Source organism: Myotis yumanensis, unplaced genomic scaffold (genome assembly GCF_028538775.1).
Source record: "Myotis yumanensis isolate MYYU_CA2020_CCGP unplaced genomic scaffold, mMyoYum1.0.hap1 SCAF_1, whole genome shotgun sequence".
Taxonomy (NCBI): domain Eukaryota; kingdom Metazoa; phylum Chordata; class Mammalia; order Chiroptera; family Vespertilionidae; genus Myotis; species Myotis yumanensis.
Window position 1 is genome coordinate 72,339,428 of NW_027223752.1, and position 27,903 is coordinate 72,367,330.

The following is a 27,903-nucleotide window of genomic DNA, read 5'->3' on the forward strand; positions in this document are numbered from 1 at the left end:
CAAGTCAACTCTCATTCCGTCTCCTCTCCTCCCTCTACTTTCTTGATCTCTAAGCCCCTGCACTGCAAGGGTTAAAAGGGACCCCCAAAGCAATGAGCGCCCCTGCACCCACACACAAAAAGATGACAGGACACACAGAAAATGATCCTTTTCTAAATCAATACAATTTCTCAAATTTATTTTTCTTAAAGTACTTCTAATCTCTGTCAAAAGGGAGGTGAGGAAAGATCCTCCCTCCCTTGTAAACACTGAAATACAGATCTGAGAAACCAGGGTCGACACACACAAAAAGTGCATTTTACAAAATTATCAACTAAAATATATTTTACATGAATTATGCTCCATTGAAATTCTACCAGCTGCATTTTCAGGTTCGAAAAAATATTTCCACATCTAAGAGATTTCAAAAGCATTTAAGTTCTGGGTAGCAGACCCTGGGAGGAAGGGCCTTGATTTCTCCTGCTGGGTGGGGCTGGGCTCCTAGGTGGCAAGGGCCCAGCACCCTGGGAATCAGCAGGCTCCAAGACTGGCTCTTCAGAGCCCCTACTCTGCCAACCTCTCCTACTGCACAGCCCTCCTAGACCGACGCCTTCCTCCAAACAGCTTATTCCATTCAAGGGAACCTGAGTTCCTTCTCTTCAGGCTTGGGATTGGGCTTTTCCTGTGTAAATTCATCTCAAACATCCAGGCCTCCCCCACATCAATGACCAAGCAGGAGCAGCCCAGTTTTCTCAGGAAGAGCATAGGGTCAGGGCTGCTGGGAGTGCCCTCAGGATTCACTTCCATTTCCTCCAGACCTGGCCTGACCCCCCCACCTCCCAATGCCACCTACTCAGCCTGCTGGGTCCGTGTCTGCCCCTGTGGGGGTAAAGGACCCAGTGCTGCCCTCCTTGGCTCCTGCCCCCAGGGATGTGCTCACAAGCAGGCTCCCAGCACCAGGTCCAAGCCACACAGGGCTCTTCTCCCTCCCCACATGCTCCTCTTTGGTACAAACAGGGAAGAACCAGGCTGCTCCAGCCCTCCCATAGAGAACTTCATGGTAGGGCCTAGCTCTGGAAATGACAACAGGGGGCTGAGTCTCCTAATCTACTCTGGGGAGCAGTCTGAGAACAGGGCCCCTGGGCAACAAGAACAAAATGGGGTCTTTAGTTCCTAGAGTGAGTGGCTGCAGCTCAGCAGGTCTGTGGACTGATTCAGTGTTGTTTTTTCACTGGGATGTAAATTAGTGCAATCTACAAAAGACTAGGGTGAGGGGTGGCAGGGCAAGGGGAACACCAGTGTGGCCTCCCTTCCCTACATGGAGAGTATCTTTGAAGAAGTATTCAAAGCTCTGAAGCCCTCACCTGAGTGTGTGCAAGGCAGCCCATGAGGCTCTGGGTCAGTTCTGCTGTGCACTGCACAAGGCCTGTCAAAGCTGCCTCTTAGAACCCAACACTGCTGCTCTGCAGGCCACCCTGGCCGAGGTGGTACTGTCCTACATGCAGGCAGTATACGGGGAGTGGGAGTGCCAAATGGTGACAGTGCTGATGGCCGTGCTGGAGGCCCTGACGGGTGCTGCGCAGCTCTGGGATCCTCACATTGCAGCGCCCTGGGCGCTTCAGTGAGCTCTGCAACATGCTCAAGGCCATGCTGCAGAGGAAGACAGCCTGTAGGGGCACTGATGAGGACGAGGACCAGGCTGAAAATGACGCTGGTGAGGCCATTCCTGCCCTGGCAGCTGCGGCTGGGGAAGACGCTTTTGCCCCCTTCTTTGCTGGGTCTTTGCCATTATTGCTCTGCAAGACGAAACAGGGCTGCACAGTGGCAGGTAAGTCCTTTGCAGTGGGGAGTCTATTAAGGGCCTGGGTGCTGCCTCAGACCAGTTTGTGTCCCACCTGTTCCCCATCCTGCTGAGCGCTGCCTGGGAGGCAGACTCCGAAGTGTAGAGCAATGCCATCTTCGGGCTGGGTGTGCTGGCTGATCACAGGGGCTGCCCTGCCCAGGAATACTTCCCCAAGCTGGTGGGCCTCCTGTTGACCCTCCTGGCATGGGAGCATTGCGATCGTGTCCATGTTATCTGTGGGGCACTCACCCATCTACTGATGGCCAGTCCCACAAGAAAGCCAGAGCCCCACTAAAGGAGGACTAGGAGGAGTGGGTCACCATAGGGCACCGCTTCAGCTTCCTATACCAGAGTAGCCCTGACCAGGTTGTAGATGTGGCTCCTGGGCTCCTGCACATCTGTAGCCTCATTCAGGCTGATGACAAGATCCCACCAGACACCAAGGCTGCAATGCTGCTGCTCCTGACATTCTTGGCCCAACAGCACACTGACAGCTTCCACTCCACTGGGCTCACCGCCTGGCGATAAGGCTCAGGAGCTCCAGGCCATTCTGAGCCCTCACCCAGACTGTGGGCTACAGCTGGGCCAGAGAGAACAGCCTTCCCCGGGCCCAAAACCACCTCTCAGCCCAGTTCCACCTCATGCCTTACCAGATTCTGGGGTCCCAGCCCTGCTTGCTGCCTTATGGGGCTGTCCCTGGGGCTGGATCTGCTATGCTGTGGGACAACACAAATGGACTCATGACAACATATTGTAATAAAGGCAGGTTTGATTTCAGGTGGGTGTAGCTTGAAGAGTCATGTGTGAAGTTCTGCAAGAGGTTTCCTAGAACCTCCAAGTGTAAGGCATGAGGAAAAGTCTTCAATAAATCAGGTAGCAATTTTCCTTGCCCCTGTCCCCCACCCCCTCCTAGCTCCCTTTTGCCCTCCCAGACATGAAAAACTCCATGTTGATCAGTTAACTTCAGGGAAGCCAGACCTGCTGGGTGGCAAACAGGAAGCTGACACCCATGACTCTGAGGGCCAGGTAACTTGTCCCAGCACCAGGGGCTATTGCAGGGGCAAAGGAGGAAAGCCAGGGAAAGGCCCTGAATCCAGGAAGAGGAAGTCAATGCTCTGGAAGCCAGACTCTGGCTCTCTATCCCTCAAAGGAATGAGCTGGGAGCAGTGCTAGAATCTGAAAGAGGCTGGTCCCAGGCTGATGGGGAAGCAGCAGGTCACAGTGGGTGAGGTAAAGCTGGCTCCCACTATCCCTTGAAGGGCCCAGAGGAGGATAAAGAATGGCCTGTTGGGCCTGGTTCCTGAAGGACCTCCTCCTCCCCCCAGGGTCCCATGCCCCTCAAGCCTGGCCCAGCCTCAGGGAAGACTGCCTTCTTCAGGAGTCTCTGCCCAGGGACCACAGAGAGGTACCCTGGACCAAGCTGTGGGCTCTGATGCTTTTCTTATACCCCTTCCCTCCCATAAGACCCGGAACCCACAGGGGCCCTTGCCCTCCCCCCAAGAGAACCACAGGCCAGCAACCTCGGGTCCCTGTGGCCCCTTAACCAAGTGCTGTGCTTCAAGCAATGCCCCCTGGCCCGAGCCCCACTTGCCCGTGGGCAGGAGGAGGCTACTGGGGGTTTTTGAGGATGCGGCCATGGCGGAAGTCATAGACGTGGCGGCAAAGAAACACCAGCTCAGGGTCCGTGTCCTCGGGTACTGTGCGGTGTGGCGGGGTGGAGTAGTCTGCAGAGGGGGGCACCAGTGCTGTCTTTCGGCTGGGTAGACCCTCGCCTCTGCGCTTGGCCATGGCACAGAATCTGCAGTGACACACCATTCACCTTTATCAAACCACCTTTGCAGAAAGACCTTCCCTTCCCTTCCCTGCTCAGAGAGCTGAAAAGTAGCCTTCAACCCCCACTTGGTGCTGTCTCACCTGTCCTAGGGGCTACACCCTCTCTGCCAATTGCCAGTCTGTCACTGGGGAAACACACCTGCCAAGGCCTCCCTCATGACCACCTGCCAATTCTCCTTGGTATTTTCTGAGAGCCGTACTATAACCACCCCCAATTCTGTCCAACCACTCTGCCTCAGACAAATAACAATTTTTTTTCTTCTAAAAATATTAGATGGCAGAAGCAGGCTGTAAAGAAGAACCTTCTGGGAGGTCAGGCCCAGTGAGATTACAGGCAGCCCCCAAATAGCCCTGAAGAGTCTGAGGGGAGAGGCTAGCCAGAGACACGGGCCACCACCCACCTGCAGTACTCTGCAAAGGTCAGCACATAGCACTTCTCCTCGATGCAGGCCACACTGTTCTGGTCCTGATGTCTCGATGCAAAGACTTCATTCTGCAAAGGCTCAAGGGGAGAGAGGAGATCAGTTACCGGGGTTGGGAGCACTTAATTCCAGGGGAAAAGTGGACATTAACGCCAACCCCTCTGCTGAGACTCCTGACCTGAGATCGCTCCAGCTGGTGCCCAGAAAGCTGGGGAGCTTCCCTGGAATGTGAGCCTAACATCTCCTCACCTGGAACCCCAGGGCATTCCTCCCAGAATCTGAGGGAGCACCTGGAGAACCCAGGTACCCCCTCCAGCCCCTCATTAAGCTTCCTAACCCCCAGCCAGGGGAGGAGGGGGAGTCAGTGTGCATCTTCCCCAAAAGTCCCAGAGGGAAAGAGTAAAAGCAGGCTCAGATGGGGGGGGGGGGGGCGTGGGCAGGAACCACATCCAGAGGGTATTACCACTTCTAGCACACCACTGGGTATGGTGCTAAGGAATGTTAGGAGCAGCCTTTCTCCCCCTCCCTCTCATGCTGCAGACAGCATCAAAGGGGGCTAGGTGTGCCACTCCACTTCCCCTAACTCTTTGAAACATGAATTGGGGAAAAGAGGCTGAAACCCAGGCCCTTCCCCAAGTTCTCTGGTATCCAAGGTAACAAGTCTAGGGACTTGACTACCCATGGCTGTCCACCCCATATCACCTCCTTATGCTACCACCTCTCCTTCTGCCAAACCCTGCCTTCCCCATTCCATTTGCCTGGTAACTCACCTCGTGCATGCTGGGACTGCGGCCTCCCTGTAAGTGCTCTGGTCTGTAATACCACAGGAGGCTCATCATCAGCTCTCCTGGGGATACAAGAGAAGCAGTCAAGGCTTGAGCTGGCAATCCCAGAGTTACTTCGGCAGGCAGGCTGGCCACTTGCCCTGGAGGCTCATCCAACTTCAGTGCTGGGCCAGTGCTGAGCCTCTGCCTCAAGCCAAGCCTGGCATTCAGAAGCCTGGAATGCCATTAGGTATGAAGGGAGAAGGGGGGGAAAGCAATGACAGGTGAGGAAGGGGGAGAGGTGCCCAGGTTCTGGTGGCTGGAAAGGTTAATGAGCTGATGCAACCTAAGCGACAAGGCCGTCTGTCTGTAGCCCTCAGTAGCAGACAGACCCCGGATGAGTGGAAGGCAAACTGTGCCAAAAACACGGGGAGACCAGTGCCAGGTCAAACTCCAGGAAGGGGGGGGTACCTGATTCAGGGTTCTCCCAGAGGGCAGAGATCTTAGCCACATAAGGTGTAGACGTCTTTCGTGGGCCTGACTTGAGGAGGACAGTATCCCGGACTCGAATGGTCTCTCCATGTCGCTCCACCGCTTGGTAGCTCTTTCGAATGGCTGGTTCTGGTTCATCCTGTGCAATAAAGCAATGATATAAAAAGGCTTGTGCGGCTGCACCCTGACTACCATACCCCAATAACCGACTCACTCCAACCCCCAGCACTGGGTAGGTCCTCAAGCTTCCTAATGGGATAGTCCAGGTTTGGCCCTTCAACCACCACTGTAGGTGGTGTAGCCTTAGGTAAATTAATTACTACTGCTAAGCCTCAGTTTCCTCATCTGTGAAATGAGGATAATTATAGGAACATGGGGTATGTACCTCATAGGGTAGTGGTAAGGATGAAAGCGGATAATGCATGTAATTAGCACAGTTCTGGCACCTCAGAAGTGCTCAGTAAATTTTAGTCAACATCCTTTTCATCATCCCAGATGTTCCTATATCACTGATTTTCTCTGCCTATCCCAGTTTTCCATACACATACTTACCCAAAAAGCCTCTATGAAAGATATGTTTTATTGATTTGGGAGAGAGAGAAACATTGATTGGTTGCCTCCCATACAGGGAATTGAACCCACAACCTAGGAATGTGCCCTGAGTGGAAATCGAACCCGCAACCTTTTTGATGTACAGGACAACGCTCCAACCAACTGAGCCACCTAGATGAGTGAAAGTCCTCCATTTTAAAATCCAGAATAGAAGGGACAGCATGAGCAGGGATGAGAGATGAAAACACTTCAGATAACTTCCCTGAGAGTCCAAGACAGAGATGACAGCCACCAGCTGTCTGTGTGCATCCTCTGATCTCCCCGAGGTGCACAGTACAGGATCAGCACAGGACAGGGGAGCAGGCTGGGCCAGCATGACTGGTTCCTGGAGCACAAGTGAGCTGGAGCCCCTTGTCATCTTTCAGAGTAGCTAGAGCCAAGATTCCTGAGATGCAACTCACTTCAGGTCCTATGTCCCCAATGCCAACCTCTCTTCCCCCATCAGCTAAGAGCTGGTACTCACCAAGACATAGACCGCCTTCTCACAGGCAGCCCCAACAGGTACCCAGCCGTTAGTGCGGCGGCGGCGATGGCGGCGTGGGCGTGGGCGCTGGACACGTGGTTGCTTGGGGTGGCTGGGCCTGCGGGCAGCCTTGCTCCTCACAGTGTGCCTACAGCTGGAGCCAGTGCGTAAACCTGACTTGGAGCCACTAGGAGGCTTGGCGCTCTGAGGGCATGCACGGGCTACTGTCTGAGGCTCTGAGGTGGGTGTCTGAAGATGAGGGACGGGCTCTGCTGCAGGTGGCACGCTGGGCACAGGGCATCCCAGGAGGGGGTGGGCAGGTGAGGCTGGGTGGCCAGCTTCTGGAAGAGGAAATTCCAGCTGGCCCAGGGACCTGCAGCCTTCTGGGAAAAGGAGAAAGAAGGTCAGGACAAGTAAGGACAAGCAGTAACCCCACCCTGGCCTCTCTGCTTTCAGAACCTCTCCTATTTTAATTCTAAGTGTGAGCCCAAAGGCTGCAGAGGTGAAAAGTTGGGTCAGGGGCCTTTAAAGTGGATTGTCAGAGTGACTAGCCAACGGTGTTTCTTGACCTTGGAGACTGGGCCACAGTCATCTCCATCTCCCCTTCTAACCTGAAAGAAGGCGGTGGATAATGGGAACAGCTTTTCTAGCTCTGATTTAATCTCCTCTAAAGCTTCCACAGTGCTTAGGAGCAGAGGAGCTGGAATCAGACAGCTCAGGATATGAATCCCAAACCTGCCACTTAGTTGTGTGACCTCAGGCAAGTCCCTTGACCTCTCAGTGCCTTGCAATAGTAGTAGTTGCAAATATGTAGTCTGTTCTAGGTATTTTTCTTTTTTAAAAAAATATATATTTTATTTATTTATTTTACAGAGAGGAAGGGAGAGGGATAGAGTGTTAGAAACATGAATGAGAGAGAGAAACATCAATCAGTTGCCTCCTGCACACCCCCTACTGGGGATGTGCCTGCAACCAAGGTACATGCCCTTGACTGGAATCGAACCTGAGACCCTTCAGTCCGCAGGCCGACGCTCTATCCACTGAGCCAAACCAGTTAGGGCCTAGGTGTTTTTCTTATCAATGTATTAACTCACTTCATCCTTACAACAACCTTATGAGAAAGGGACCATTATTCCTATTTTACAATTAAGGAAACTGAGACATTGAATAGTTATTGGCTTGTCCCAGTCACGTGACTAAGGAAGTGGGAGAGAACATTTCGCTCTAAGTCTGGCTCCACAGTCTATGCTCAATTACATGCCAGGTGGCCTCCCATCTGTGAAGTGCTTTAGAACTGTGCCTGGCACATGGTGCTTCCACACGGTCCCAGGACAAGAGGGTAAGGACCTTGGGTCCCACAGGTTAGGTGTCTAGACTTGGAAAGTGATCCAAAAGAGAAGGAAAAGCCCGAGAAGAAGCCTGTTCTCATTTCTAAGAACTCCAACTCACACCAGAAGCTGAAACAACCAGTCTGGCCAGAGTCAACTGGTCTATAAAGTTGTTTTATAGACCCCCTACAAGAGGGGTGTGAGGGAGGGGAAGCCTGGGAAGGCCTGGCCTCTCACTTCACCAGCAGCAGGGCCAACTTGCCAGCCAGGATGGCTCTGGTCACCTTGTTTCCACTCAGGAGCCAGGAAGGGAGCCTGGAGAAGCATGTGAGGACACTCCTGCCAATTTGGGGGAAGAGATATCACTGTGGGGGTGTCTCATCAGCTGTATCACGAGCCTCTCAGGTGTCTGGGTCTTGCCAGGAAGGCAGACACCAAAGCCACAGGCCCTGCGAGCACCCTGTCAGTGCCAGGGAACTCTGTCTGTTCTTAGAGTGTGCCCACCCTATCCACCCCTAGCAAGGTGATGCTAAGTCTGGGCACTTCTTCTCTTTCAAAGCCTGTATAGCCAGGATAAAGCTGTTCTACTGCAGTTGGCATCACCTACTGGACCTTGTAACCCCCACCCTTTCTATGAATGCTGTACTTGGCTGGCATGCAGATGGTCTGGGCTCCTGGAAAGTAAGGAATTCTAGCTTTCTTCAAGGAGGACAGAAGGGACATGGAAACAACTTGGCAAAAGCCCTAATTTTAACAACTTGCTACTCAGAGTCTAAGATTGGCAATCCCAATGGGGAGGGAAGAGGCCCCTCCTGTCCCCTCCACCACAACAATGCTACCTATGGCAGCCAATGCTGTCAGGCCAAGAAATCTCTCCATAGACAGTGGGGACAGAGCAGGGCTGCTAAAAGCTAAACACTGGCCCCTTTCCTGGAACTGCTCCTAGGCTTGGGGAACAAAACAAGGGAAGTCCTCCCCTTTCAAAGCCCCCTACCTCCCATGCAGTAGTACCTCAAGGAGCCCACAACCCACCCTCCTGGGACAGTGTCTCAGAGACTCTCTAGTACATCCCATCCTCAGGAAGGCTTACCTGCTGCAAAAGGCATTTTGTAGGAACAGCCGCCACAGGTAGTGCCAATGTGGGTAAGAGAAGGGGGCAACATTTCACAGATGCTATAGCCATTCACTTCAGCATCCTCACTGGAACAGTAGTGAGAGCCCCAGGGAGGGTGCAGGAAAGGGGTGCCCGCAGGCACTGAGCTCGGGGCCACGAGGGGCCCCTCGGTAGGTGCAGCCACAGGGGACAGCTTGCCCTCGGGGAGCATGGGGCATGGGGAGTAGCCCCCACACTGCAGCCCATCTTGGCTGCAATACAGGTAGAAGCTGCCTAGCGCAGTGAGCTCAGGCCGACCACACAGCCCACTGTAGTCGGCGGGGTTGCCAGGCATAGGCAGGAGGGACAGCTGGGGTGTAGGGAAAGAGGGCTGGTGCAGTTCCTGCTTGGGGGCAGGTGACTCCTCTCCTGGGCGCCCAGGCTCTGGCTTCAGGGCTGCCTGTCCACCCATCAGCAGGGGCAAGTGGGGGCGCAGCCCTAAGGGGCTCTCCAGAGCCTTGCTCAGGGGCTGGTAAGGTAGCTGGCTGGATGGTCCATGAGGGGTTGCAGATAACCATGGCTCCTCAGGGCACCCTTGCCAGGAGGGTGGGCTTGCAGCTTCCCCAGAGCCAACCCCCTGCTGGGCCTTGGGATAGTTCTTGCCATTGACTTTGGCCCACTTTGGCCTCAGAGCCTTCAGTGCTGGTGGCTCAGTGGAGCGCCTGTCTGCTTCTGTGTGGGCACGAGGTGGCCGCAGGGGTAGCTCCCGCTCCTGGCTCAGCTTTAGGAAGGCAGCTGCATTCAGGCTGGCCAGTCTCTTGGGAGCTAGGTCACCATCTCGGCGGGCACCTTCATCCGGTGCTGGCTCTGGGGACAGATCCCGACTTTCTCCTCCGCGGTCCTCCAGTCGTGGCCGCTTCTTGGAGGAAGACCAGCCTCCAGTGGCCTTGTCACGATCCCGACTGTGGTGGTGGTCTCCGCCTCGACTGCGGCGGCTGCCCGCCAGGCTGCTGGTGTCCTCCCGCTCCAGCAGCAGGTTATTCAGGGCCTCGGCATTGAGGGAGGCCAAGCGCCGCTTGCGGGGCTGGGTGAGGCCAGTGTCCTCACTGGATGGATCCGGGCTGGGGGGCTTGGGAAGGTCAGGGGGCAGCTCATCGGCCTCATCTGCACTCCGTGGATCAGCCACATTTTCTAGGCGAGTCAGCAGCACTTTGCAGGCCTTGGGCTTCTCAGGAACCAAGGGACGCTTACGCAGTGGGTAGTTCTTGCGGCGCCCTGTGAGGTGCCCTGGGCTCTCAGGCATGCCTGGGTCCATACCCTCCGCCCCCTGCTCCATATTGCTGCCTTCCATTTGCAGGGGCTCCCGGCGGCCAATGGGGCCCGAACTCAGCATGGGAAGGGACTTCCTCCGAGTGTGTGTCATGAAGTACCTCCAATCTGCAGGACAGAAGGAAGGCAATGAGAAAAGCCTGCCCTGCCCTGCTTTTCCCCCCACTGCAGCCTATCCAGCCCCACCTACAGTAACTCCGGCCTACCCTCACCCATCTCCAGCCTGGATTTTCACGGTATCCTCTTCCACAGTGCAAAAGTTCAATGAGGTCAGGGTATCAGCAGCTGTGCAAGGAACGACTGCCCCATTCTTCTTTTATTTTTTAAATATATTTTTATTGATTCGAGAAAGGAAGGGAGAGGGAGAGACAGAAACATCAATGATGAGAGAGAATCATTGATTGGCTGCCTTCTGCACACCCCCTACTGGGGATTGAGCCCACAAACTGGACATGTGCCCTTGACCAGAATCGAAACTGGGACCCTTCAGTCCTACGTTCTATCCACTTAGCCAAACCAGCTAGGGCTGCCCCATTCTTCTTTTAGCCTAGGGCCCTTCTTTGAACTAAGCCCTGGGAGAGCCTACAGAGCAATGCAGGCCCCAGGGTCAGCAGACAGGAGCAACTAGGGGCTAAGCTCTTAATTCTCTGATTGTTTTTCTCCGGCTAGCTACTCTTTTCTAGCCAGGAAGAGGCTCTGAAGACACTGAGCCAGGATGGGGGCTTGGGTGGTGGGAATCCATCTATTTCTTCAAAAATATTACCAACCCCCTCCCCCTTGATGGGGCTTCTGAGATTGGCCATAGGATGATAAGGAGATGGACAGTGAGGAGTTGAGATGAGGAAGCTGCCTGCTGGGCCATGGAGGAGGCAGAGTCCAGCTTGTGGGGACACCCTGCTGAGCATGTAGGGCTGACAGCCATAATCTGGTCTTGCTGGAAAAGTCAAGGAAGGGTAAAGCCTGGGTTTGAGGAGTCGGTGGTCAGGGGAGGTTTTAGCCAGCCCTAGGAGCCAGACCCACCTTGACTCAGGGGATTCCAGGGAAGGGCAGCCTAAATAGTACTAGTGCCTAGGGAAAGAATGTCAGTAAAGCCAGGGCCAGCAATTTTGGGGGGGAAACACAGAGACCACACACTAGTGTGGTACATCTTTAACTCCTCCAATAGCCACTAAGAGCTGGGAAAAGAAAATATCATGGAGAAGAACTAACTCAGGAGGCTAATGGAAGCTGTCTTATTAATCCTGCCCTATTCTGCAGGTCTTCTACCTGACAGGCAAGACTCCAGGCAAGAGGCAGGATGGCGCGAGTACCAGGAAGCCCAGAGCCCCTGACAAAAAAAAATGCCCATGCCCAGGCACCATCCCCTAACTTTGCTTGTCAAACACTTCCCCCATCCCCAACATACCTGGGGCAGCCTGGACCCCATTCTGGGAGGGAGGCCAGAGCCAGGTGTGCGCTAGAAGCTGTTATGGCCAAGGCAACAGAGTAGTGGGGAGGAGAGTTGTCGGTGGTCAGAGACCACTGAGTGGCTCATTCCTCATATACGCCCTAACCCAAAGCAAGGTGCTGCCAAGTAAGGTGCCAGATTAGGCTCTGCCCTCCCCTGGTACCCAGCAACCCCCTTCCCACCCAGTAGGCCTAGGCTTTCCAGCTTTATTTTCCCACTGTAATTGTTATTCACACTCACTCTACCTCAGGAGCTGGAAGAGCTCCTGCTGGGCCAGGATTTAACCCTGGAAGTCCCAGGCCTAAGGGCTCCCAGGGATTCCAGAGCCCTTCCCAGCTAGCCCCAGTGGCCTTGGGTCAATGGCTGGGGTCACTGAGTATCTACTCTCCTGAGACATACTGCACTAATTGAGACAGAGTGCTCAGAAAACCAGGGCAGCATGGGTGTCCCTCATCCCTGAGAAAGAACGTGGAAAACTGGAAAAGAGAAACAGCATGCCCAGGGTTGCTCTGGCCACAATGCGGGGAACCTGCCACTGCCCAGAGACCAGACCCCAGGCATGACTCATAGTCACAGAAGGTAAATCCATTCATTTCTGAAGCACAGACAGGAGAGGTCCTAAAAAATCCCAGGCATCTGCTAGGCTCCTTTAGACTCCTGCTTCTAATCATGGTGACCACTCATCTCTGTTTGCTCAGCATGCTGATTAGCAATGTATCCTTTCATGCTTAAAAGCACCCCAGTTACTTATAACTCACGAGCCCTTTTCTCAAAGGCAGGATACCCCTGTGCCAGAGGTGGAGGAGCAGCAACAAGGAGAAACACATCTGTATTTCCTAGGAAAGCCTAGACCTAGCTCTCTCCCACCCCCAGAGGGCCTGTAGATGGAGGACAGTGAACAGACCACACAGCGGAGCAGGGGCCAAAGCCCCTAAACAGGCCCCAAGTTACCAGAGGAGTCAGGCCTGAGAATGGCGGGGAGCCAAGGCTGAGGTCACCTAGGCTTGTGGCCTTTAAGGACACGGACAAATACAGAGCAAGGAGGGGGTGGATGGGAAGGAGAGGGAGCACAGGGCGGTGCTTTCAAGCCTGGAAAACGAAAGAGCAAAAGAGCTCTTAACTGAGGGGTACTGGTCTGTCCCTGCTTCTCCCCTGCCCTGTAGAGTAGCCCTCTCTTTACATCCAGTCCCTCAGGGACACCCACTGGCCCCCTCCCGCCTCCAATCCCTCCATACTGATGCCCTGATTCTCTGGCTGACTATCCAGGGAAGCCTTTAAATCATAGAGGACGAGTCACATTTCCAAATCAAGCATAAGAGCCTCTTGCTAGCCTCCCTTGATTCTGCCAAATCCCGTCATCCACTAAAAACACCCAAGGCCATCAAAGGCACATTGCAAAACAATTCTTAGCTTCCGTGTGGTGCCTAAGGCTGCAATGTCACTCATCTCCCTGAGAAGAGGCAGGGGTGTCTACTGCCTGTTTCATTGCACTCCAAACTGAGAGCAAGTGTGAGTCATGCTTTGAAGCTGGGGCTACAGCTTCACCCTTCCCCAGGTGGGACTGGGTGGAGGGGGCTCCTGGCCTGCAGGGGGTGACCCAACTCCTTGGAGAAAGAAGATCCTGGAAAGCAGTAGGCTTGGTTCCCATTCCAGCTCTGCCAATCCTTCTGCTCTCCTGCCCCTCCCACTTGTACACCAGCTCAACCAGGAACTTGTCTAACTGCAAGAGACAAGGGTGCCTGGGTTCTCCCAGCATTATAATCTCTTCCTTCTCTGGGAAGCCCTGTCTTCCCAGGCACAGGCAGTCCAGGTCCCCTTGGGGGAAGGTTCCTAGGAGGGATTTCCCAGGGCATATTACCACTCACTTAAGATCATGTCAAGCAAGCTCTCACTGAAGAAAACCAGCCTGACTGTTCCCAGCTCTGAAGAGCAAATAGCCAACTACTATGAAGGATGGCCAGCAAACCACATGTTCAGTCCAAAATCCCAAGTGTACTCTATTTTAAAAAAATATTTTCATTGATTTTTAAAAAATTATTCTTTATTGCTGAAAATATTACATATGTTTTCCCTTTTCCCCCATTGACCCCCTCCAGCCACCCCCCCCACCCCAGGTCTTCAGCATCCTATTGTCTGTGTCCATGGGTTATGCATATATGCATACAAGGTCTTTGGTTGATTACTTCATTGATTTTGAGAGAGAGAGATATTGATGTGAGAGTGAAACATCCATCAGCTGGCTTCTGCATGACCCCCACTGGGGATGGAGCCCACAACCCGAACATTTGCCCTGATCAAGAATGGAACCAGCAACCTTTCAGTGCATGAGAAGATGCCCAACCAACTGAGCCACCCCAGCCAGGGGCAAAATCACAAGTGTACTCTAAAGACAGCCAAGGAGCCATCTCAGCCCCAGGCACATCAGGTCTTGAAATCAAGGGGGAGATCAGGCCCAGCTGGAGTGTCAAATAAGAGTCTGCTGGGGGAAGTCATCTCCACAGAAATAGAAAGGGGAGGACTGGTCTTTTGCCCTCAAGCTGCAGCAGCACTGTGCACCCACTCCACACCAGCCCAGGTAGAGCACATCCAAGGGGTGAGCAAAGGAGAGCCAGAGGTTTGGAGAAGTATGGCCTGTAGGGCTCGACTGAGGGGAAAACCTGAATAGACAGTTCCAGAGAGCAGAGGCTGGTCTATGGCAGGAAAAGGTCTGAGCCTTGGCCAAGGTTCTCCCTTTACTTACCTAGCTGTAGGCCACCCCCCCCCACCCCGAGACTTGGGGCTCTACTCTACTGCCCTTTCTGAAACCTTTCTTATCCACTGCATTTTACATTTTGCTTATTAGGCCCAGGCCAAGTAGCTCAGTTGGTTAGAGGATTATCCTGACATGCCAAGGTTGTGGGTTCAATCCCTGGTCAGGACACATACAAGAATCAACCAATGAATGCATAAGTGGAATAACAAATTGATGTATCTTTCTCTTCCTCTTTCTCATTCAATTTTTTAAAAAATATATTTTATTGATTTTTTTACAGAGAGGAAGGAAGAGGGATAGAGAGTTAGAAACATCGATGAGAGAGAAACATCGATCAGCTGCCTCCTACACACCCCCCACTGGGGATATGCCCACAACCAAGGTACATGCCCTTGACTGGAATCGAACCTGGGACCCCTCAGTCCGCAGGCTGACGCTCTATCCACTGAGCCAAACCGGTTATGGCTCTCATTCAATTTTTAAAAATTTTACTCTTAGGGCTTTCTGATTTATTTTAATGGGCGGGGCGTATTCAAGAGGGTCTTAGATAAAGACCCACTTAGTCACCAGAGAAAGGTCCAAGAAGAGCCCTGACTCAAGCCACCTCCCAATTATACCTAAAGCCACACAACTGGCACTGAGTTAAATATTGCCTTCCTCTGCAATCTCTCTTGGAATCACCTCCCGCCCCTCCCGAAGGAATAACACTTTCTCATTCATGAGCACTGAGTTTCTTCAATCTTCTATCAGAGAAGAGCAAGAGCACAAAGGTAGGTTCCTGTTCATTTTAATTTAGTTGATGCTATTTCATGAGAAAACAGAGAGGTGAAGCTGCTGAAATTCTTATGCTCGTGTAAGTACAGAGGTGTGGCTGGTATCCCCCAAGAGCTCATAGAGTAAAAAGAACCAAACCTTTTCGTCAGGCAGACCTGGATTTAAATGCCAGCTCTGGCCCTCAGAGCAACTTTCTTCTCTGAACTCCAGATTCCTCATCTAAAAAGGATACACCAAAATGAACCTTACTTAAGAGTGATGGTAAGGATGATAGAGTCACTGTGCACAAACCTACAAGGGTAGGAACCAACATCCTTCCCTGCTTCCAAACCCACAGACAGAGGTAGGTCTGCCCTAGGCTTCAGTGGTTCCCCACAGTAGGAGTCAAGCTTCCTCTGTGGGAAATCTGAAAACCCAGGGTGCACCTCAATTCTGCTCTGCTACTAGTCCACTGAAAACCCCAAAGTGTGAACCTTAGAGATTGATGAAGACACTGCTTCTTTCCCATGCAGGATCCACTGTGGGATGGATTATGGGAGGTTCAGTTTATAATACAGCAAGAGCACAGGGGCAAAAACTGTACCCCAAGAGACACTGAACTACCACTCCACACCGAGAAACAAGTACAGTGAAAGAGGAGCTCCTCAGATGCTAAAGGCCCAGGAATGGGATCAGAGGGTTTGCATCCTGCCTGTTCCCGCCATCTGACTGCCCCAGGGCCCCAGCTCCCTCGTGCCCATTCTGCCTTACTCACTACTTCAGGGTCTCAATTCACTATGAAATCAGGTTAGGATCCTACAAACACCTGGGCAGGAAGCAAGGGGCTCCCAACCAAAGAGAACTGGCCTGACCATCCTGGACTCAGCTTGTGTTATACATGCCCTCAGGTCTGGCAGCCATTTGAAGAGCTGAGCCTGTCCCCCAGAGGCACCAAGCCTATCTACAGCCTGTCAGACCACCTGCTCCTCACACTTCACACTGGGGGCTCCCAAGAGCCCAGTGACACAGGAGCAGCCCAGTTGGGAAGATCCATACCCACACCACGTGGGGTCTGGGGTGCAGCTGGCCCTGTCTTTGCCTACTCCTGTCCACTCTGGCCATCCCAGTAGGACAGCCCAGACACACAGGCCCAGAACTGCACCCAAGTATTCAGAACCTCCACTAACTCTGGCTCCAAATGCAAAACCAGACATCCCATCTCTTGTAACTATAAAGCAGGTGTGGGGAACCTTTTTTCTGCCAAGGGCCATTTGGATATTTATAACATCATTCACGGGCCATACAAATTATCAATTTAAAAATTAGCCTGCTATATTTGGTCAAACATTTTTGTTTGTTTTGTTAATCCTCACCCAAAGATATTCTTCCATTGATTTTTAGGGAGAGTGGAAGAGAGAAAGACGAGTGAAACATCGATTAATTGCCTCCTGCATGAGCCCCAACCAGGGACCCGGCCAGGGAGGAGCCGGCAACCAAGATATGTGCCCTTGACTGGAATCAAACCCAGGACCCTTTGGTCCGCAGGCCGATGTTCTATGGGCTGGTCAAACATTTAATTAACTCACCTCCAATGTCCTGGCAGGGCCAGACCAAATGATTTCTCGGACCTTATACAGCCCACAGGCCAGATGTTTCCCACCCCTGCTATAAAGGAACATAAATCTTAATGGGGAGGGAAGGGAGTTTTAACTCAGATTATAATAAAGTGGGACGCCCCCATTTTATGTAAGAATAGTAATTAAGTATAAACCTATATGAGTGGGCAAAAGTAGGTTTACAGTTGTGAGTATTCAAAACAGTTTAATCTTATATTATTTATTAATTTTTGTATTTTCCATATGAACAACTATAAACCTACTTTTGCCACTGTATATTAACAGTAGTGTTGGTGGAATCTCCTCCTCACTGGAAACTGCCAGTGCCCTACTTGTAGGGCAAGGTCCTTCCTGCAGGTAGTGGGCTGAGAGAGAGAGACAGTGTACCCTCAGATCTAGAAGTTGATGTATACACACAGACCCCTGAGCTAGGACAGTGGGCAGAGAGCATTGTATTTTAGTCATACAACAGTGCTCTGCTTTAAGAAACTCTAACCTGACAAATTAGAAAGTAACCAGGTACAGTACAAAACTAGCCTTTATGGCTTTCTCTAAAGGTACATACCCTTCCCTTACTTGAAGCAATCTGCCTTCCCCTAGCTTCTTCCCAGTGCACAGCTCCTATATGGCCGAGGTAGACCTATACCTGCAGGTGTGGGTCCAACTAAGCCAGAGCACCGTGGCTCATTCCCAGGCCTATGGCACCTCTGTGGCCTTTGCTCAGTCAGCCAACATTTGATGACCACTTGGTGCTGGAATCCTCTTGGTGCTACTGCTAATCCAAGTGGGCTTGGTCAATGAACTGAACTTCTCTGAGCCTTGGTTTCCTTGTCTATCCAACGAGGTTGTTATGAGGATCAAGTTAAATAAGAATGTGTTAAGTGCCTAGCAGAGTGCCTGGTATACAAAAGGTGCTCAATACAAGCTCATTCTTTCCCCCTATATTTCAAGTATTAGGTTAAGTGCTGAAAGAAAAATGCAAAAAAGCCTAAGAAATTGGGACCTTTGGGCTGGTAGGAAGACAGAGGGCAAGAGAGTGTGACAGGGACTGTGATGAAGTGCTTGGAACTCAGTGGAGAGAGCTCCCTTCCCACTGCAGCTTCACAGAGGGCACACTTGAGCCAGAACTTCATTCAGACAGAGGGCCTCCTTTATGCCAGGTGTATTGGCAGAACAAAAGCCCAGTAGGGAGTGGGCAGCACTCTGAGAAATTGGCTTCACAAACATTTGGATGCAGGAAGGGGCAACAGACAAAAGCTGAAGTCTTTTTGAGGCAGGAGACAAATGCCTCTTTCCTCAGACTCAGTCCTACTGGTTCCATGAGACATTTCAGGCTGGGGATGTGGAGCCTGGCTAAGCTTCCTCAGACCCTCCCACCCAGACCCAGCAGTGCCCAGGCTGAGCCAGCAACAAATCTCCTCCTGAAGGAAGACCCATTTGTTCTGGGCAGTTAACAATGTGGGATAAATAAAACAGAAATAGGGCTGGGTTCCCCAAAGCTCAGCAACAGCTCTCCACAGAATCAGGTGGAAACCTCATGTTACTAATGCACCATTCTTCAAAAAAACACAACAGCTCACCAGCCTGCTCCAGGCCCATGCCCAGGAGTGGCAAAGGATATGTGTTGGTTTAACCACCAGGAGACTCTAAGAACTAACAATTTAGATTTCTAACAAGGCTTGCCAAGACTTGAGGTGCTCTCTTGTCCTGAACAGAAGAAACTGTCCAGCCAGGCAGAGATGGGAGCTCTGCCCTCAGCATCTCCAGCAGGTGTGTTAACCTCCTGAACCAACCAGCCATGAGGAACAAGACCCAAGACAGGCCTTCCCAATGCTCCACCAGCACAAACAGAACCACAAAGCAGAGCCTACCAGAGTTATGGACACCCAACTGAGTATCTTACAACCTAACTAATTAACTAAGTTATTAGTGCTACCACCATTAGGATGTAACCTCTATGGGGACAGGCAGGCTCTGTTTTCCTTACCACTAAATCCCATCCACAGGACTTAGTAAGAACTTAATCAATGAAGATCTGGCTGCCCACCTGTCCCATCCCATATAATATTTCTACTCTAGACCAGTGGTCAGCAAACTCATTAGCCAACAGAGCCAAATATCAACAGTACAACAATTGAAATTTCTTTTGAGAGCCAAATTTTTTAAACTTAAACTATATAGGTAAGTACATTGTTATTAACTTAATTAGGGTACTCCTAAGCTGGCCTTTGCTAAAAAACGTCCTCAATCTGATTGAGGTACGTTCGCTGAGGTCAACCCCTTCCAACTCTCCCATCCACACTCGTCTTGTATACTTGTTTCGTCTATCTCCTTTCCGAAAACCGACTTCTACGCATGGGCCACGAAGTTTCAATTGGACTGTACGTGCACACCCGCACGTGGTATTTTGTGGAAGAGCCACACTCAAGGGGCCAAAGAGCCGCGGTTTGCCGACCACTGCTCTAGATTAACGGAATCACTTGGAGCCCAGGACAAGAAACTCTGACACTCCAACTCTCCCCCATCCCTGGGAGCCTCTTCAGTGTAAGCTGAAGTTCAATAGGACTACTTCAGGAAATCTCTTATATTTACACTGCACAACCCTCTTTCACTACTATCCTCTTTCTTCTCTCTCCCAACCTGCCCAGCTATCTTTTCAGGATTAATAGGCACTTCTAGCCATGAGCTGGCCCATCAAGTCAAGGCCAGGGACCTCATTCACTTCTTATCCCAAACCATTAAAAGAGCAAGGCTGGTGCTGGAGGCACACTTCTATCAAGACAAAGAATGTCATGAATACTAAGGTGAACGCAGTAGCAAAGAACCAGAGCTAGCATTCTCAGTCCTGAATCCCCTACGTGTGCAAGGTAGGGAATTCCTGATCCACCAGAGGCTTCGGGTATAAGCGGATGGCTCATGTTTGTCAAGCACTCACTATGCGTCTGCTGCCAGCTAAGCACATTACATTCAGTCTCATTTATCCTCACAGGATAGTTATTTACCCCATCTGAAAAAGGAGAAAACAGTGGTACAAAGAGGCAAATTCTTTTACCTTCTGTACACCACCCCTGCAACAGAGGACAGCTGCTGGGTCACAGACCAACATTCAAGTTCAACTTGCAAATTAAATTTTGTTTTTCTGTGCTGTTTTAATTATTGGCATAACACATTAATAGTTTTTCCTAATTTTTCATCTTAAAGGAATTGAAGGTGTATTCCAATTAAATGGCATCGGGGAGCTACAAACATAAACATAATTTTACAAACTGTTTCTACAGAAAAATCTGCTCAAAGATCCCAATAAATTCTTACTAGTATATGCCCTTTTTAAAAATATATAGATATATTTTTATTGATTTCAGAGAGGAAGGGAGAGAGATAGAAACATCAATGAGAGAAAAATCATTGATCTCGGCTGCTTCCTGCACACACCATACTGGGGAATGAGCCCACAACCCAAGCATGTGCCCTTGACCGGAATCAAACCCAGGACCCTTCAGTCCGCAGGCGGACGCTCTATCCACTGAGCCAAACCGGCTAGGGCTTACATGCACTTTTGAAAACAAACCCATTTCATATCCTAGAAAGGGTTTTGCAAAGGCTTCAAAAGCATCTTGTCTTGATTTTACAGTAAATCCAGAAAAGTCTAGACTTCCCTCCCACATCTAACCACACCTCTTTAATCAGGTACAATATCCTTCCTCCAGCCTGAACTGCAATGAAGACTGACATTTGGTCATACTCCAAACAGCCACCTTAATGTGAGAAGACATAGTAACTGCCCCTTTGCCCCCTCCCTTGGGACCGAATAAATCCAAGTCCTTTCAATTTTCTCTGAAGATCATGTCTTACAGTCATTTCATCAATTTTATAATTATTTTTTACATTATGTCCAAATTGTATGAACCCCTCCAGGCACACAACAGGGGACACTCGTCAATTCTGAGGCGGGTCTATAGTGGAAATATGAATCTTCCCTTCTGGCATACTTCTCAGGATATCCTGGCATCAAGCAGCACCCTAACACCTTTCCCATGATTTCTATAAAGATCCTCTAAAAACGGATAAATCACCTTTACACTACTTGGCCAAGTAAGAATGTGATTAATAAATTGAAATCCCCCCAAACATTTCAGACAGGTAGCGGCAGTTGGAAAAGGGCCTAAGTGTAGGCCACCCTTCTCCTCTGCAGGCAGGAAACTGAAAGCTGCATCAAGGGAGGGTGAAGGGCCCAAACAGGCAGTGGAGATGGACTGGAAAGTAGAAGCAGTCAACACCACTCCAGGTGAGATCCCGGGGTCACTAAAAGCAGAAATGCAGCAGGTCACTTTGCCTTAACTGAGGACAGGGAAGCACCTCCTCCCAAAACCTAGAAAAACTGATGTGAGAAAGAAGATGTAGACCCCAAATTCCAGCCTGCATCCATCCTGTTAATTAAGAAAAGTCACTTGTCATTTTTTTTCATTCAGATAACTTGGTCATTGTGCCGTGGAAAAAAAGTTCCCATTTTACATCTCACAGAGGCTAAGAGACAACCCATTCTTTTATTCCTGGTAGATCAGGCCTGCAGAGGACCTCAAGGACAGTTATCTTTCTGGGGGTGTGAGGGGGGGGGGGGGGGGGAACGGGACACTGAATCAGGTGAATAACCAACCACTCTTGCAGGTATATCACACTGGGAAAGACAGAATCTGGATGAAAATCCTTCTCAGAAAACAACACAGAGTCCTGGACATGACTGCCCTGCGGCCTGCTCACCAAACCTACAATTCTCTGGTCCCCAAGTTTCTAGACCAAGTTGTTTAAGGCAGGGTACCAATTCCCCTCAGTGAAATCCAAGGGCCCTGTTGGTTGGTGCTCAGCAGCTCTTCGTCTGGTCCTGAGTAGGCCGGCTGCCACTACTCTTCCTCCCTGTTAGCCCGTTTACTGCTCATTAGTGGTCGTACCAGGAGGTGAGCAGGGGAAACATAAAGGAACTGAAATTCAAACCAGTCCATTTTACTCCAGTTAGGTGCCTCCCATAAAACCAGGCCAGATTTCATCATCCAGGTCCTCTCTGTGCCCTGTTCTGGGGAGACTGAAGCAGCACAAAGGCCAGGAACTGTAGAATCTCAGGACCCCAGGCGTCAGAGCCAGTGCTTCCAATCATCATGAACTTTTGACTAAACTCTGTATTTCCCATCTTTTCAGAGTGAACAGGCACTTCTAGCCATGAGCTGGCCCATCAAGGCAAGGCCAGGGACCTGCAGAGCAGGAGTGCTGGGTCTGCCCTGAGTATCAAAGCATACTCTCCTTGTCCCTCCAAAGCACATCAGCAAGTTCACACAGCAAGTGAGTCCTGCCAGATTGTGCTAGCAATTCCCATAAATACTTAGACTAGGGTAGTGCTGCTTATGTAAAATGCTTCCCCATTGAGAGATGCTGCTTTATTTACATTCTTCCCAACCCATTCATAAAAAGGAGGCCCTTTAATGTTGGGGCTGTCTGTATAATGCTCCATAAACCTGGCAGCTTCGGCTGGCAGCCTTAGTTCAACACAGGCTACTTCTAAATTCCAGAGACATTTTCCCCTTAAGATTTTTTTCTCTTTAATGACTCACCTTGTAACAGGGCACTGAGGCCAGATGTTGCCCAAGCAAGGCCAAGAGGAATAAGAACAGATAAAATAAAAATACACAAGTCCTCCTGAATATTGGGACAGAGAGGTAGAGATGAATGAAAATAAATAAACTGAAAAATCTCTATAGAACTCCAATGTAAAGTAAGTATATTGGTAAGCTGAATTCCTTTCAGGTTTACTGAAACTTCCTTTATGGATGTCAAAATGCTCCCCAACTTATACCCCTATATACCAGAGAAGGTGTGGAGGGTTGTTTTTTTTAACCCCAAAGAAAAAGTTAGAAGAGGGCTCTTTCTGGTTTTTAATTTGGATGGCAGACGAATAAACAAATATTTATTTTCTTTGCTTCTTCATAAAAGTATTTCAGGGTTTGTTGGATCTAAGAGGGGCACAATTTGCTCAGGGTGAAGAAACTCAGGAAAACCCCAGAAAGAGAGGAAGGGCTATGTTCTAGAACACACAGCAAAAACAGCCGGAGTAGCTGAGGAGAGAGCCCAGGAACTACATTCTGAGGTAGCTTGTCTCCTGCTACAGAAGCAAGGAGGAGAGAAGTAGGAATTTTTTTTTAATTGACGGGGAGCGGTCTACATTGCCATGGCAACTGTGAGGGGTAGCCTTCCAGCTTGGAAGGGAAATGCTGGTCCATTAATCATCAAACTGGGGCACAAAAGGGAGGTTTGGGGGGAAAGGGGATGGATGCAGAATTTATTTTTTCACTGTCTACACTCAAACCAGTCACAGTCCTCATTCCTATTTCCCCCATGGTCCAAGGTTGATGGTAAACAAAAACTGAAGTTCTGAGACAGCTGGGATCATAGCTCTCCTTTCTGAGGGGTCCAGTATGGGGCTAACGCTACCTCCCATGTCAGCAATGCCCCTATAAACACCTCTTCCAACACCAGTGCCCAAAGTCCCATCCATGGGTCAAACCCAGGAATCCTTTTCTTTTCTGTTGTCAGAACCCTGTTTTCTCCCCATTTACACCCAGGATTGAGAAGAGATAAAACATATGGATTCATTTAGCATGGACAACAGGAAGATTGCATAAGAGCAGCAAAGCCGGGTGAAGGGAATGGCCTGGTGAGGTAGGAGAAAAACAGGATTATAGTCTTTTTCCAATTCATATCTCTGTGGTGTCATGTGAGCAATCCATGGCAGATTCTTCACCAGCCAGAATATCAGAAACAGCTAAATTTCATTTGTTCCCCATGCTAAAGCATCCCAAAGATGCCCCATCTATAAACCTTTGACAGAAAAGGTTGGAAACCACACGAAGGGCTCCACACTGAGCACTGCTGGGAAAGCAGAAGGCAAGTCTTCCCTCTGTTCCCACCCAACTAAGCAGTCAACTGCATTTACTCATTCAATAAAAGCAATAGCACTCGACGGGGGCACAAAACACACACACACACACACACACACACACACACACACACACACGTTTAACACTCAATATTGGCCTGGAGTGGTCTGAGTGACAGGGAGAGGATGGAGGAGTAGGGTTTAGGCTGGAGGAGAGGAAGGTAAAGGGCTCTTCACTGGGGACAACTGTGGAAAGCAGCAGGAGCAAAGATGCAGGGAGATAAATGTGGATGACATGGCTAGAGGAGAGTCATAGGGGAACTGTCAGGGATCAGGCTGCAGGAAAATGGGAGCCATTGCAAGTCCTTGGATAGGGGAGTTACAGGGGGAAGAAGTGCTTTAGGAAGAATGACCTAGCAGCTGTGGACAGACTGGGTCAGATGGACCAGAGGAAAAGGGAGGCCATGACAACACAGGTCTGACACTGGAACAGCAGGACAACAGAAAGGAAGAAAAGGAGGGAGATATAAAAGACAGAAACTCTTCACTGGCTAACACCTCTCCAGAGTAAACCCTCCTAAACACTTGAGCTGACTGACATGAGACTCCTGCCAGGTAAGAGCCTGTCAAAGAGGAAAATCACTGTTGTGGCAATTAATTACCCTTTACACCCAGTGGCCAGACCAGGTTACCCTCTTCTTACTGCCACCAAAAGAAATCACATACTGTATAGCTCCAGACCAGGCACGAGGGCCTTCATCATTCTCCGAATCTTAGACATACAATTAAATTATCTCAGAACAAACTTTAATCTCTCACATGAGGTAACACATCTCATCCCACAAGCCTCAACTTCACTCAGGCTGGGGTCTAGACCCCCTTGGGGAAGATGGAAAGTGGGCATAAATTAACTCCATGCCCATACTAAGCAAGGCTGACAGGCAGCTTTCCCAGAGTGAGATTACAGCCAACCACAGCTGGGAGCAGCTCTTAACCAACACCTATCTGAGGTGGGACTCAAACCCAGATTCTCAGCAAAAGTCTGCATTCTATACAGCCCGAGTCTCCCTGTCTTTGTGTTCCCAACTCTTCCATTTTGGGATCACATAGGGGGAGCTCTGAGTGGGTTTTTACAAATGGGAAAACAGCATCTAGTTTAGAGATGGTCACTGGTGGGGGTCAGAGGAACTCACAGCTTAAGCCACTGGTTCCAAAGTGTCCTCCAGCTGGCCAAGTACAGGGCTGTCCCACCAGGACATGTCCCTCTGGGGCCCTTTTGGGGAAGACATGGGATGGAGAAAAGTAGGAAGTAAAGTCCCTCAGGTGGCACAAAGGAAAAGGATTGCAAGCCTTTTTTTATCTAATCATTAAATTTCTGCCTGGATTTATAAACAGCTTTTCATTTCTCCATGTGGATACCTTCTTTGGCAAAAAAAAAAAAAAAAAAAAAAAGTGCTGAAAGCAGTGTGGATGGATTGCTGGAGCACATCTTGCAGGGTGTCTCCTAGTCCCCAATACAACTGATCTCTGTCCTCTTAAAACTGTCGACAATGGGTGACAGGGAGATGTCCCAGGTGGGATTAAACCTCTGCCCGTGGGCAGACTGCTTGCTGAAAGCCTCATTCCTGGCAGGCTCTAGGGGTTCACAGGGCTGTTGCCTAGGTGAGTTCAGCAACCTCGTCGTTACCTGCCAGGCCCACCGAATTGGCTCCCTCACCTCTGCTCCTGTGCCCCTCCAGCCTGACCGGGTCGACCCCCACTCTTCCTAGAACCTCAAGGCGATCCGCAGCGGGAGCGGTGAACCGGTGCCACAGCTCCTCCCGGCGGGCACCCCGGCCCCCCGCCGTCCCCGGGGCAGAGTACGGGCCTGTCGCCCGCCCCTCGGGGTGGGTCGTTCGGACCCGCTCCCCTCCCCGACGCCACCACCTGCGCCCGCTCCGGCGCCGCCTTTGTCCGGCGCTTCAACGCCGAGCGGGCCCCTTGGGCCCGACCTGACCCGGCCCCAGAGGAGCGGCGGCGAGGCGGGCAGGGCAGGACCAGGCCGGGCCGCGAGCACGGGGTCCTGCTGTCACTTAGAGGCGGTCTGACAACTTCGATCCCTCCGCCCCACCTAAGACTCGGCCGCCGCTCGGCACGGTCCCCGCCGGGCCTCCCGCGGCCCACACTCGCTCCTCGAACCGGTTCCCTTCCGTCTTCGGCGCCTCCCTTCCTCTCAGTCCGATCCGGTCGGGTCTACACTACCCCCCGCCCCGGCGCGGCCCCCGTCCCCTGCCCCCCATCCAGCAATAACCGGTCAGCTCCCAGCGCGGGAGAGCGCCCCCCACCCAGAGCGGGCAATCCCGCGGCGCCGCCCCCGGCCTCGGCCCCTAGCCTCGGGGACCGCGATGGGGGAGGGGGTGCGGCGGGGGAAGGGGGCGCGGCGCGGGGGGGCCGGGGCCTCGCCGCCCGCGCACTCGGAGGCGAGCCGGCTACGCCGCGGCGAGGAAACAACCGGCGTCCTCCCGCCCTCCGCGGCCCGGGACGCCCGCGCCGCCGCCGCACGGCCGAGCTGCCACCCTGCGGCCGCCACCCACCCCGCCCCCGACCATCGAAGCGAGAGGCCCCCGGGGGCTGTCACCTCGAAGCGTGCCGCGCTCCCCGATGGCGGGACTGTGGCGCCGGACCCTGGGGAGGGAGGCGGCGCGAGTGAGCGGGCGGCCGCACCTGCTTCGCGTCGTCCGTCCGTCCGTCCCTTCCCGGGCTGGCGGGGGCGGCGGCGCGGCGCTCTCGGTGGGGCGCGCTGACGGGCGGCCGGTCATCTCCCCTTCACTCGTCCGCCTCCCTTGCTCGTTCTCTCCTGCCCACTCGCCCCTTCCCCCCTACTCGACCCCAGCCCTTAGCTCACCGGGACGGTGGCGCGGACGGCGCGGCTCTGGGCGCCCGCAGGCCCCAGCCGGGCTGGAATCCGGCGGCTGGAACCCCCCGGGGGCGCTCAATTCCCGGGCTCCACGCTGCTGCGTCAGCGCCTCCTCCTGGGGGCCGGGGCCGGGCGGGCGGAGCGGGGGCCGAGGCCGGGCGGGGCCGTCGGGGGGGGCGGGCGCGCCGAGGCGGGCGGACGGTGAGGGCCGGACGGGCGGGGCAGGCAGCCGGACGGGCGTGCGGCGGGGGCCGGGCTCCGGGATCCGTTACGCTGCTCGCGGCTCCTCCACAAACTCCCCAAGAGCGGAGCCTCCGCCACCCTCCTTCCTGCTTCCTCGTCCCCAGCCAATCAGAGGCGCGCCCCTCGGCCAGCTCCGCCAATCAGCCGCCCCGCCCTGCGCTGGCCCCGCCAGCCAATCCGGCCCTCGGCTCCCCCTCCCAGTCTCCGGCCAATCAGAACCGTGGGTCGGTCGTCCCAACGCAGGGGGCAGCACGAGGCGGCTGGGGGAGGCGGTGCGGGGAGTGGTGGGGCCTGGGGGGAGGGGTACGGTGCCAAGGGTGGTGGCGGGTGGTGGTTTTCTTTCCGGGCTTCTGGTATTTTTTTCTTCGTCTGCAGAGCCTGAGCCCGAATCCCACGGTGACCCGACCCTCAAGTCCCAATCCCCCAGCTGCTGCCCCCACCCGAGAAATCTTGTCCCCGCCCTGGCCGTAACCCCTCTGCATCCCTCTTCCCCCTTCTCCTCCCTAGCACCCACTGGAGAAAATTGCGGGCCAAGGGACACCCCCGCCCTCGCCAGCGGCTGCTGCCCCCAGGGCAAAGCTTCGGGAAGACCAGACAAAAATCAATCGAGGACAACCCCCCTTTCCTGCAGAAAGGGCCCCAGGCTCCAGCGAAAGGGCCCCGACCGCTGAGAAGCCCCTCCCGCCCTTGCCTCATCTTTCCGACTTCCCTGCCTGCCACGTCTCCTTTCCTTTCAAGCAAGGTCGGTCCTGGCTCCGTAACCCCTCACCCGCATCTCTTTTTCCTCTTTCTACCCTTTACCTACCGCCCCCCACTCCAGCTCCTAATTCACCCTTCTCAGAAGCAGAGTGTGGAACCCTTATCCATTTCCAGCCGACAGCAGAGTCTGGTCTGAGAGTCCTTGACACCCACATACCCTCTCCCACCATCGCGGGGAACATCAGAGCTTTCCGCCGGGAGCGGGTCGGTGGAGGGCTGGGGGGTGTGGGGGGTGGGGCGGGGAGCGGCAGCCTGACAGCCCACGCTGCACTCCCTCCCTTTGGTCCCCAAGCTAGGATGGGACCCAGCATGGACACTTACCTGGCTTCCCCCTACTCACCGAATGCTGTGGCTCCG

At 52.5% G+C, this 27,903-nt stretch overlaps 1 protein-coding gene and 1 pseudogene across 4 annotated transcripts; one reads left to right on the forward strand and one right to left on the reverse strand.

Moving 5' to 3' along the window:
* Positions 1 to 145: 145 nt before the first annotated feature.
* BAHD1 (bromo adjacent homology domain containing 1) lies at positions 146 to 27,903 on the reverse strand. 4 transcript variants are annotated; one of them, XM_070425129.1, is made up of 7 exons: positions 27,887 to 27,903; positions 8,827 to 10,266; positions 6,409 to 6,791; positions 5,313 to 5,472; positions 4,848 to 4,924; positions 4,057 to 4,157; positions 146 to 3,620 (listed from the first exon to the last, which is right to left on the reverse strand). In XM_070425129.1, exons 2-7 carry the CDS (start codon positions 10,250 to 10,252, stop codon positions 3,431 to 3,433), a joined length of 2,337 nt encoding a protein of 778 aa, XP_070281230.1. In that variant the 5' UTR covers positions 10,253 to 10,266; positions 27,887 to 27,903; the 3' UTR covers positions 146 to 3,430. The 4 variants fall into 4 exon arrangements, with proteins under 4 accessions (XP_070281230.1, XP_070281242.1, XP_070281235.1 ...); XM_070425141.1 differs by lacking the exon at positions 27,887 to 27,903 and adding an exon at positions 26,533 to 26,778; XM_070425134.1 differs by lacking the exon at positions 27,887 to 27,903 and adding an exon at positions 26,533 to 26,615 and having other exon boundaries at positions 4,057 to 4,148.
* Positions 974 to 3,255, forward strand: LOC139004644 (importin-4-like; annotated as a pseudogene).